Source organism: Phyllostomus hastatus, unplaced genomic scaffold (genome assembly GCF_019186645.2).
Source record: "Phyllostomus hastatus isolate PE091 unplaced genomic scaffold, TTU_PhHast_1.1 phas_scaffold_397, whole genome shotgun sequence".
Lineage (NCBI taxonomy): Eukaryota > Metazoa > Chordata > Mammalia > Chiroptera > Phyllostomidae > Phyllostomus > Phyllostomus hastatus.
Window position 1 is genome coordinate 5,942,754 of NW_025334029.1, and position 12,016 is coordinate 5,954,769.

General features: G+C 48.5%; 1 protein-coding gene across 2 annotated transcripts; it reads left to right on the forward strand.

The window, feature by feature from the left end:
* The first annotated feature begins 1,432 nt into the window (after positions 1 to 1,432).
* On the forward strand, positions 1,433 to 11,763 carry PRRG3 (proline rich and Gla domain 3). 2 transcript variants are annotated; one of them, XM_045820538.1, is made up of 4 exons: positions 1,433 to 1,550; positions 4,539 to 4,576; positions 5,678 to 5,838; positions 6,201 to 11,763. In XM_045820538.1, the coding sequence occupies exons 2-4, from the start codon at positions 4,570 to 4,572 to the stop codon at positions 6,726 to 6,728; spliced, it is 696 nt and encodes a 231-aa protein (XP_045676494.1). In that variant the 5' UTR covers positions 1,433 to 1,550; positions 4,539 to 4,569; the 3' UTR covers positions 6,729 to 11,763. The 2 variants fall into 2 exon arrangements, with proteins under 2 accessions (XP_045676494.1, XP_045676495.1); XM_045820539.1 differs by lacking the exon at positions 1,433 to 1,550 and adding an exon at positions 1,874 to 1,944.
* Positions 11,764 to 12,016: the final 253 nt, after the last annotated feature.

Genomic DNA, 12,016 nt, shown 5'->3' on the forward strand with positions numbered 1-12,016 from the left:
TTAACTTCAGGACGGGGACATGGTGTGGACTAGGAGACCCAGGAAGTAAATTCCTGAAGATTCTCAAACAGTTTCCCTTATCAGCCATGACCCAGTTTCCCTCTCCTTGAACTGAGAGTGCCAAAGACATATATAGTCTTTGGGCACCAAAGGAGCCCCATTCTCATTCTCAGGTGATCCTGTTTGTTTTTTTGGGGGGGAGCCCACATCACAGGCTAGGGGCTTGTAGTCCTGCTGCCTTCAATGGGGACAGGGTGCTGAGGGTCTTTCCTGGGCAGGGAGGGAGCTCCTGCGGCCATGAAAGAGCAAGCAACCCAGGAGCAGACTCTGAGAAGTGGAAGCAGAGATGGAGGGGAAGGAGCTATTGAGAATGGGGGGAGAGGAGGAAGTGGAAGAGCTCACCCAGCCAAGGCTGTTTTCTGCTAATCCTGAGAGCTGGGCTGGAACAGGCCTTGAGGTGATGGAAATCTTCCCCCTACCCTTATTTTCCCTGTCACCCTGCCACAGGACAAGTTGGAATTCCTCTGCCTGAAATCTGCCCCAAAGCACCAAATTTGGAGGGAGGGTGCACCAACTCCAGTGTTTAGCTGGACTCCAGAGGTGCAGAGAACAAAATGAGCCCTGAAAACTCAGCAGATCACACGTGGTCCTTCTAAGGAGGCTTTGGCAGAGGAGATCCTGAGTCCTGTTAGAAAAGTTCACCTCATTGCCTGGTTGTTCCTGGACTTGTGTCATCACTCGCTACTAGTGTCTTGCCCTGTCATGCTGAACCTTCCACAGCGCTGCCTCCTGAGAGGCCCCACTCCCCCACCCACCCAGCGCTCCCCATGCAGGCCCAGGAGATTACTTCTCCCCTTTCTGCGCCTGAAGAGTTTTCCAAACCCATTTCCTCTATTTCGCTGCAGTACCGCTGCAGTATTCTCCCCATTTCCCAGATTTGACAAGAGAGAAGCTTGCCATCACCTGGCAGAGTGAGGAGAGTAAGTGAAGAAGCCAAGGTCACTCAGTCGTTGGTGGAAGGCGGCCTCAACCCGGCCTTTCTTCTGAGGGCCCTTTGGAGCCCTGACAAGGCGGACCCAGGCTGTTGTCCCATGCCCCTCTTTTCTTTGCTGGCATTTGGAGGCGGGCCAACCCGAATGACAGGTGAGCCACGAAAGGGCACAGTTGTGGGGTGGGGCTGGGCTGCGCGAAGATGCCTGATGTGCGTGCCTTGGGCTTGGCCACGGGCTGTAGTGTCGCTTGGGTTTCCTAGCGTCTGCACCTGGGAGCAGGACTGGAACCCGTGCCTTTGGACCAGGGTCGCTGGTGCTCCCCGGGCCTGCGGGCCAGGCCCCGCCCCCACCACCCTGCTTGGGCGGGGGCAGGGGCGGCGCTGGTAGAGTGGGGCGCGGGTGCGCGGTCCTTCGTGCGCGCAGCCGCCCCTCTGGCCCAGCTCACTTACCGGCCCTCCCAACCCTGCTTGGAGCGCTCTCATCGCCCCCCCCCCTTCTCCTCTCCTCTGCCTTGCTGCCCGGTGCGGGGTGCGGTGACGATCGAGGCCTGGCAATCAGGTCATGGTGGTCTTGGCGCTTGAGGGTGGCGTGCCAGGCGCGGGGCGTGAGGCCAGACTTGGCGCAGCGGGGTGTTGGGGGGCGGGCAACGGCGGAGACCCTAAAGGAGAGCAGGGCAGGGGGGTACCGAGGTAATTATGGTAACAGGCCTGGGCTCCTGGCTGCGAAGGGGAGCTCCCGGCACACTTCGACCTCCAGCCAGGGAGGCACCGGGGAGCCCGGGGCTCGGGAGGGCAGCGGGGCGGAGAAAAAGAGAGGAGGATGGGCTGGGCCGGGGGGCTTGGCAGATGGGGAGCAGGTGGGCGGGGACAGGGGCCCTGCAAGAAAAGGCGCTGCAGAGAGGTGGCGGGCTGCGTGCGCAAACAGGGCGGCTGCCTCTTGGGCCCGGAGAACGGTGAGGCCGTTTGGGTTGGGCGCCTCAGCCGCGAGGGCACGGTTTGGTGTCCAGGGCCACTGAGCTGGGCGCAGGGCACTACTGGGGGAGGATCTGGGGGCCAAGGCGTTGGGGATCTGGAGCAGACCCATGAGAAAAGTGTTGTTGGGCCAGAAGCAGGAGTTCATGGGCAGGGCGCTGGTGGCTTGCTATGGAGGCAGGCACTTTGAGGGCTGTCTTAAGTGTAAAGGAACAAGGAGGGTCCAGAGTTTTAGTTGGGAAGGTCCAGAGGTTCAGTTGGAGCATAATTTGAGAGTTCCAAGTCACTGGGTGGGTTGATGAGCCATAAGCTTTGGAGACCATAGGAGCTTTCCTACTAATCAGTTCTAAGTGAAGGGAATTAAAAGGGCTTGGATTGGGAGAAGTGATTTGGAGGCCATGTCTTGGGACTTCAGGTCTGATGGCCACCAGTTCCCATGCGAGGGACTTTGGGAGCCACATCCCAGAAGCCTGGGGTGGGGTTAAGGAAGGTCTCTGTGGTGGCCTTCCTTCCTTCCCAGGCCTTCAGGATTCAGCTGTTTTCCTTTGGGGAGTGGGTTAAAAATTCCTCTGGCCTACAATCAGCCTTACAGTATCCACCAGGGGCAGGAGGAACATATACATGCGTGACTGCTGCAGCATTCTCTGTGATGGAGCCCTCACGCTTCCTTACTGTTACCATAGTAACAGCCTATCGAAGGTGTATTTATAAGGGAAAAAGCAGGTACTACATTTGGGGGAAGGAGGGGGAGGAGGCCTCATAGCAGCAACAGCAGCAGCAGTGACAGTTCTTTGACTACAGAATTATTAATGGAGTGGGGCTATGCCCTGTGAACTGCTTGGAGTAGTTCCTGGCTTATTTGAAGCTTAAAAATGACCTAATGACTTTTGCAGGTGTCAGCATAGCACACATTTTGGGATATAAGATGTGTGGGTGTGCACATACCAAAGTCAGGTGTTTTGGGGCAAAAGGTGGCTATATGTAAGCAGTATATAATTTTCCACATAATTTTTTTAAAAAATGTTGCAGTTCTCTTTGATAAGCAATGAAACATATTTTTCTATCTTCACTTATTAGCAAAACCTTTACTCATTCTCTTCAAACCCTGGCACAAAGGCTCCATTTTTCTTCAATCAAAAATCTTGCTGTTAGGCATGCCAGACCCACACCCTGGTCACATAACCAGAGCTGACTCTAGGAGAACCTCAGAGATCCACAATGGAAGCATAATTTAGAGATAATATTCCACCTTCACTCTCATAAATATTGGGGTCAACTTTTCTCACAATAACAGGCCCATCCATTGACATATTCACATGTTGATAGTTTTGGGTGGGATTGTTCTGGGATTTAAAAGAAAAGCTCTTTTGACATGGTGTTTCCATAGATGGATGTTAGATTTATTTTTCCTTTAGCTTTAGTTTTGCTTGTGATTTATATCCCACCTGTTTGCCAAAAGGATTAGAAAGTATATTTTAAATATACTTAGGATTCTGAAAACAAAAATTAAAAAGTGTATACCATGTCACAGGGGAGAAACATATGTGCTTCACAGCTGGGCATCCAAGGTATTTGTGTTTGATGGTCAAGGTTAATGCTGAACTTCGTGGCAGCCTAGGCAAAAGGGTAGCACAATGGGTTACACTATTCACATGTCCTGCATCCAGTTAGTCATAAAACCAGAGCTTCTGCTTGGGGAGGGGAGCAGTGAGTTGATTGCTCCCAGATGTGGACAGTTTGGCCAGTGCTCCAGAATATGTGTGTGAGTGGGAGTATGTATTGCAGGGAGCAGTGTGTTGTGGCTGGGGTTAACATACTGGCTGGATAATTTCTGAGCAGGAACAAGGTTTTCAGACAATAGCTCACACTTGCATTGAGTTAGCATCTCAGTTTTGATCACATCAATTGATGTCTTGGTACTCTGCTGCAGTTTTCTTTAATGCAAAGAGTGGAAAGATGACTAGTTTCAGGAGATCCTTACCACCATGTCTGGTGAAAATGAATGTAGCCAGTCATTTTTGAGATGGTTGTTGTTGCCATGGAAAGCTTTGCCAGTGCCTGCTTCTTAAATATGTGCTGTCTGTTTTCAAGGAATGTGCTTGTCATTAGAGGTATCTGGGACTTGCCATTGTGAGCAAAATTAGGTCATCTCTCTATCATTGTTGATTTGCTAGGCCTTGCCTAAGTCCCAGTATCTCTGAGGTCCTTTCAAACTCAAAAGTGCATAGATTCCTTAAAGGAAGCAAAGAAGGAACCTCAGCCTGTAGGAGGTTTACTTTTTTTAAAAAATGTCAAAGTCTAGGTCTTCTAGACTCTCAGAATATTCTTGGGGAAAAGAGCTAGAAGGATTGCTTTGGGCCCTGCAGGTCCTCGGGCAGCTCTGGAGGAGAGCTCAGGGTAGAATGGGAAGCAGTAGAGCTATGAGTGGCTGTATAGAGAGTGCTGTGCCTTATATGGTAGTGCTTTGATCTTTGACCAAGCTAGTGGGGGTGTGGTTCACATTCTAAGGCCAATAGGGTGCCCTATAGGTTCTGGGGTGTGATTTCACTGTGCCTCTGTTTTTCTTCTTTGCCAGGCAAGTGAGAGGCTGCATCTGAGGGAGCACTATGGCAGGTGAGTTTTTCTGATCCTAGGCCAAGTTGCAAAGCACCGTGCCTAAGGGCTCATGGGAAAAGTACATATTCGCCTTTCAAGTACTTCCTAGCTTTCTTTGCCTCAGGGTGTCCCTGTGGTCTCTGTCCCATTAGCTTTTCTGGAGCACATGCTCACCTGGAGATGTGCACCTACCCAGGCCACTATGAAAGAAACTAATATGATAAGCCCTGAGGCCTGGAGAAGGACACCTACCTGCTGGCAAAGTCCCACCTGACTGGGCATGAGAGGGACTGGTTGACATGAGAACTAGGAAGTCTTAACCTCTAGGGGAATATCAGGAACAGATGTTACCTCTTATATTCTTGAAAGTCTCAGGTCAGGCTTATGGAGGTGCATAGCTCATATTATACCAGTCAGCTCAACTGTAGCTGGGTTTCTCCCTTTGGAATAAGCAGATATGGCTACCACTCCATGACATTTTTCCAGGAGGCATCTGTGCACAGTCAATAAAAGCTTAGGTTCCCCCTACGAAGTGTGTTACCTTCTTCCCAGGTTCTTGTACATTCATTCCTCTGATTTACCCCTGCCTGGGTTTCTGCTAGACTGTTTTGGGCAAGGCTACTAATGCCAGGTAATCTGATGGCATGGGTGGTCATTCAGGTGAAGGGAAGCCACCCTGATAGAGTCTTATGATGCTATTTTGTATTGGTCACCAGCATCAGCCTCAAAGAAGAATAAACTCTCAAGATAAGAGCTCTGATTTTCTCACCTTGACATGGGGCAACATATACTAGATGTTTTTTCATTGATGACTACAATACTCAAAATCCTTCATATCCATCATTTCTACAAAACATGCACTCCTCATTTTCCTCCATAGCACCAGAGACCTGAGTCTTGTTGGGCCCATGGTCTTCCAGGCAGATACATTATGGCATCACAGAGAGTCAGCCATTCCACCCCTGTTACTAAAAGCCAGCCATGTCTGGGGTGCTGGCTAGCCAGCTGGCTTTGCCTTGCTTCCCTCCATGATTGTGCTTTTGTGCCTGGGCTGAGTCTGGTTTGAAGGAGCCACTGGGCATCTCCTCATTCCAGACCTCAGTACAACTTTCTCCTCAGTGTTTCTGGAGGCCAAGAATGCCCATTCGGTCCTGAAACGGTTCCCTCGTGCCAATGAGTTCCTGGAGGAGCTGCGCCAGGGTACCATCGAGCGGGAGTGCATGGAGGAGATCTGCAGCTACGAGGAAGTCAAGGAGGTGTTTGAGGACAAAGAGAAAACGGCATGTACTGCCCTGTGGCTGGGTTCTGGGAGCAGAAATAGCCTCAGGAATAACAAGAGCAGGCCCAGGTGCCTCAGATGAATCAGAAGCAATGAAGGAAAGCCAGCCCAGTCCAAGACAAGGCTGTCTGGACCATAGAAGAACAGACAACATGTCTTTAGAGTCCCATCTGCCTGACTCTGGGGGCCTGTTCACTTGGGCATGTTGCTCTTTGTCTTTGGTGCATTCCATAGCCTCTCTGATAGCTCTTAGAGCCAAGTCAGATGGGGTGAGATGGGAAGCAGCCTTGTGGAAGGTCTCTGAGGTCCATCTGGGGCATGAGCACTTGTGTATAAGTGTAAGTGGCCCTTTTTCTTTTGCAGATGGAGTTCTGGAAGGGGTACCCGAATGCAGTCTACTCAGTCCGAGACCCTGCACAGAGCTCAGATGCTATGTATGTGGTGGTGCCTCTTCTGGGGGTGGCGTTGCTGGTTGTCATTGCCTTGTTCATCATCTGGAGATGCCAGCTGCAGAAAGCCACCCGCCATCACCCCTCATATGCTCAGAATCGGTACCTAGCCAGTCGCACCGGGCACAGCCTGCCCCGGGTCATGGTGTACAGGGGCACTGTGCATAACCAAGGGGAGTCATCTGGGCACCGGGAGGCAGGGAGCAACCCACAGATGGTGCTGGGGCATACTCAGGGGGGCAGAACTACAGTCCACCTTGAGAGCACCCTCTACCTTCCTGAGTTCTCTCTCTCCAGACTATCCAGTGCCACTCCTCCCCCATCCTATGAGGAGGTGACTGCACCCCAGGAGAGCAGCAGTGAGGAGGCAAGTGTCTCTTACAGCGACCCACCCCCAAAGTATGAGGAGATAGTGGCTGCCAACCCTGACTCAGACAAGTAGTAGGACTTGTGTCCTATCTGGTATGAAAGCTTCTTTCAGGGTTCTCCTATTTTCTTTTTAACTTTTTAAAGACTGTGCCACCACAGAACAGCCTTAGCCTCCTTGTTGCCAAATAATTTCCTAACTGTGGATTTGTAGGAAGTTAGTTGTCAGAGACAGGTGTAGGGGAGTAGGGAACACACATACCCCTGGAAGGAGCCACAGGCCAGAGAGCCCAGCTCTTCCAGAAACCCCCATGCCCCACCATTCTGTCCTGTCAGTGACTGGCTTCTCTTATGCCAAAGGAATCACCCCATGAAGTTGACTATGGCCAGAATGTGCATAGCTTTGGGCCCCAGGGCCAAGCAGCTGACTGGAGACCTGTCTGTGTCTGGAAGCCTAGGCCACAGAAATGAGGGAGAGAGGACAGCCTTTTAGCATCCTTTCCCCTCAATATTTCTGTGTTTACTTTCATGGCTTGCATTTTGAGGGCAGGAATAGTACTGAACAAAAACCAAAAAGAATTATAACAAACAGATAAATAATGAACATAATAAAATATGACACTGTAACCTAGGCTATTTATAGGGAGCCAAGGGAAATCAACCTCATAGATCTGTGATTCTTTTCTCCCCCAATGCCCACCCCACCCTCCTGACCAGGTTAAAAGGAATATCTAGAGCAACCTGGAGGAGGACAGGGTGTGTGAAGGATGAGGTGCAGGGACATGCTTAGCAGAACTGCCTCCTCCAGATTGAATTTTGCCATCCTAGAGTGGTAGCTCTGGCTTTGGTGCACTTAGCTTCTCCCAGGCCTTGGCTCTCCAGACATGTGTACTGGTTGTGCTAAAACTGCTGCCCACTGGCATGAGCACAATCATAACACTGGGAAAACCTATATGGCTGACTGTGCCTGCGGAGTCCATGGCCTCTGAGTGTTGGTGTACAGGCTGGGGCAGAGAGCTGAAATTTTCTCCTCATGAGGTTGATTGGCCCATAGCACGATTAAACTCATGAACTTGGCCTCTTCAGCACTGTGCTCTCTGGTCTTGAACTTTTGGGATACTTCCCTTTTAATGAGTACATGTGTTGAGTTGAACTTGAACTTTAGATGGCTCATTTCTCCTTAACAATGGTGCCCATCTGGGAAGTAGCTCCTAAAGTGTTCCTTTTCAGAAATGTCTTTGCAAGGGAGATAGGGAAGCCCATGATGTGGGGTGGAAGGCCCATCCAAGATTAGCCCTGTCATTGCCAGGTGCTGGTCCATTTTTAGTAACCCCTTCCTGTGTCCCAGGAGCTGTTCCTTTCCATTTTAGTGAGTTTTTGGACAGCAGTGGTGCAGAGGTGACCTGTCTTTAACTGTCAGTGACCACACAAAAGACTGTTGACACCATCTCTCCCACCCTTCCATCTCTATCCTCCTGGCCTTGGTGGCAAACCATTTTTCCTCTGTGGTGCTTTTAAAAATGTAGCAAATTTTTGTGGAGCCCAAAAGAGTGCACAGTCAGGGTCTCTTGGCAATGACAGCAGTTTAAAACCTACTGAGAAGACAAGCTTCTTTCTGTTTAAACAGCTCTCCCAAGCAATCATCGGGCCTTCTTGTTTGAATGCAGCCCTGCCTCGTAGCCACAGATGACACCTGGAGGTTGCTTTAGTCCTGGACACTTGCCCTGAGACTTGCTTCAAGTCAGGAGGCTTATGTTCTTATCCCAATGAGGCCACCAGCTTGGACAACTTCACCCTATGGCTGGGGTTTTTCACCCTTCCCCCTACCTCACAGGCCTATTTGGAGGCTGACTAAGCTAATGTCTGTGCAGAAGGTTTGTCCTTAGGAAGATTCTTCTAGAAATGTGTAGGTTATAGGGGACTAGTGTTAGTGGAGGCTTTCATATATATTTAGTCTCAGTCTGGGGAGTCAGTCTCCTGCCAGTTGACACTTTCTGTCCCCTTCCCCCTTCCCTGAGAGCTTCCCTGATGCCAGAGGTGCTGACCAGGTGGCATTTCAACTTTCCTTCCTTCCTTTTTTCCTCCCTCTTGGTCTTTAGCACTATACTCCTCTCCTTCCTCATGAAGGCATTTTTTGGCCTAGAAATCCCCTGCTTTTTCCATAATGGAGGCTGAAGTCAATCTTATTTGGCCATGTTGGAGGATGTGGGGCAGCCTGAAACTTCTGAGCTACCCCCTGCTCTTCCAGCATTTCCTCAGGCAGGTGCCTATGTGTGAAAAGACACTTCCTCCTAGGTGTCTCCTCTCCACTGAGCAGGAAACCAGGCATGGGACCCGTTGACCAGAGCCAAGGAATGTCTGCTGCCTTTGGCATCCGTTGAGCGCTTCCCTGCAGAGCTGCCACATAGTTTGCAGCTGGGTGGAGACAGAATAGATCTGGAGGTAGGAACCTGGCCCATTGGAGGGTGGCACATGTCCTTCAGGCACTGAGCACAAGCCTGTAGGGAGAGCCCACTGAGAGGCAGTTCCATAAGGCCCTGTGCTCTCTGGTTCAGGTGCTTTTCAGCATTCTCTTGGGTAGGGTTGCCACTGTGGTCTCTGGGATGTTTTTTTTTCCAGTATATTGTGGAAAAAGATTGCATAGTCCACAATGGTCATTATTCCTCGTGGTGCACATTTGGCTTATGTGAATGCTCTGTACATATCTTTCAAACTCTGTCTTTGTATGGATGTTGACTTGATACAATGCTAATGCTACAGTAGCCACATTTTTGTTGTTTTTGGACTTGTGTTTGTGTGTGTATGTATACACTTGTGCACATTGCCTTTTCTCACATGCTTATCTGAAACAATAGCTGGTGTGTGGCTATACTTGTACCGGGAAGGGGGATTCCCATCTGAAGGGAAGACTGTTCCCTCCTGGAGCTGGGCAGCCTGATGACAGATCCCTGGGTGAGGAAAGGTGATATTTGCTGTTAGAACCCCCTAAAGTTGCTATCTTTTGCCCCGTTCCAAAAAGAGGTTTTGAAGAAGACAAAGCAGCTCCATCCTGGGGGCCTCTGCCTGCTGGGACCCTAACTCACACACCCTTTGTATTCAGTGCCCTTGGCCTTGATTCTGTTCTGTAGGTATCAGCAGCTGAAGGAATTCTGAGTGGTCCGGAGTCTTTTGTTTTGTTTTGGTTTGGTTTGGTTTTTGTTTGTTTGTTTGTTTGTTTTTGTGGAGAGATATGTGACTATTGACTTTGGGAATGATGGGGCTAGTGATGTAAATATTTTTCATTAAAAAAGAAAAGGCTTTAAAATTCCTTGAAATATGACTGTCACTCATATTTGACTGTCAACCAAAAACTTTCTAAGAAGTTTTAAAACAAGAATCTCAATATTGTCCCTTCCCTGCTGCTCCCTGTCATCCAGGGTTTTCAATACAAAAGCACAAGAGAAAGAGTGAAACACACAGGTGTCCAGTGTGGGTGCACAGCATCAGTACTATGCCCTGGCTGACAGAAATGCAACATAGAGCAACTGGAGGCCAGAGGCCTCCACTTCTACTTGCAAATCCCACTACCATTAGTGTGAATTCCTTAGGGTGCTTTGAAAAACAGGAATCTGCCTGATTTGTTTGACATTGTCTTTTTTTTGTAGCCTGACTATGAGGAATTCAGGGCAAGAAAGTGTCTGTTAAGGATTTGGAGCCAGATGGTTTCTCTCTGGCTGGCTGGAGTTTGATCTTTTGACAACCAAATAGCATCCCACGAGAAGAAGAAATAAACAGTACTGCCTCTAGATTGTTCTTTTATCCCAGAGAGATAATTGAGAGAGACTCTTACTCACCTTTGCTCTGTTTTTTTTTTAGGAATATATACTTGCACTATGTGTCATGTGTGTGCCCTCACATTCAAGGACAAGATGTAGAGCTGGGCAGCAGAGCTGCTAGTGTAGGGTGCTTTTCAGTTAGATAAGTAATGAAGCTCCATTTCAGGATTGCGCTGATTCAGAAACAAGCGCATCCTCCCCACTGAACTCCCCTCATACTAATTAGTATAATTAGCTAATTTAAAAGTACTGTAATCAGATTCCTGCAACTATGGTACAAGCCCATTAACTTGAAGCTCACTAATTCAGAACTTAAAGAAAATCACAACTTAAGGTAATTCACGGTCTCTGTGATTCTTCCTCCATAGAAACATTTGAAATACTCTTTCCTTTAGTCAATTTTCAGGGTCATATGTGTAAGAGGGATCTAGTATAAAATGAGCACCTTTTTCATATAAAAGTCTCAAGATATTAAGGATCCCTGCACTGTGCCTTCAGCTTTGGTGTTCAGCAATTCTTATGCATAAGGCCTTTTCTGTACTGGACGATCTCTTCTCTGTCCATTGTGGGGATGTTGGGTACTACAGGTTTTCATTCTACTCCTTTACATACCCTAGGAATAATATAGTTTGTGAACTGGACTGCAATTTAAAATCATACACTGTGTATCTTGCTAAATATTCTGTAAAGCAGATGTTTTGCTATCAGACTGGCCACTCCTATTATTTGCCTCCAAATATTCAAATGTAGGGAGCTTTTCTTTTCACAGGCTGTGGGGTGGTGAGACTCTCTTTTCCAAGAATTTCTCTGACAAAGATATCCAAACAGCATACCCCCTTGGGCTCAATGTGTCAACAGTTGTTCCACTGTACTGAAACATCTTCCCATTGAACAGTGCCTGCCCTTCTCCTGCCCCCAGCCCCAGCATTAACAAGATATTCAAGATTGGGACAAATCCCACAGCTGCTTTTGCCTTCGAATCCATCTCCCCTTATGGGTGCCACATTCCCAGGCCCAAACACACCTGCTATTTCACTCTGTGATTGTGAATTTGTGATAGTGGACAACTGAGCTTATTAGACATGATTACTGTGGAATGGATTGATTTTGTTGTCACTTTAAATTGTGTTCAGATTCATGTGTTGACCTATGTCAGTTGGGAAATCTGTGCATTCAGTAACAGGTCAGGATTTCACTGGAGCCTTGGGGCAACAAATGAGTCTGATCTCCCACACATTGTAATTATTGAGTTTAGCCATTAAATTTTGTCTCTTCCTGCACAAGAGGATAATGAATAACAATAAAGAGCAAATGCCATTTACTTGTGTCCTGTCCTTCTCTATTTTGGATTCCCAGACTTCCATGGGGCATGGATGATTGTGGGCTCAACTGTTTTTTTCCAGAAGTCAGACTATAGATAAGGAAACATCCCAAACCAGTATGGAAGCAGGAAGCAGAGATGCCCTGGGTCCTAATATTTGTCTCCATGTGTGTAAGATGACCTCCTGACCCACCCCCTGTGAGGAATTTAATAAGATCTAGCATAAAT

Bases quoted from the DNA above. Each gene is read 5' to 3' on its own strand.
- PRRG3 (XM_045820538.1), top strand. The intron at 5,839-6,200 runs GCATGTACTGCC...TTTCTTTTGCAG, and splicing joins TTGAGGACAAAGAGAAAACG to ATGGAGTTCTGGAAGGGGTA.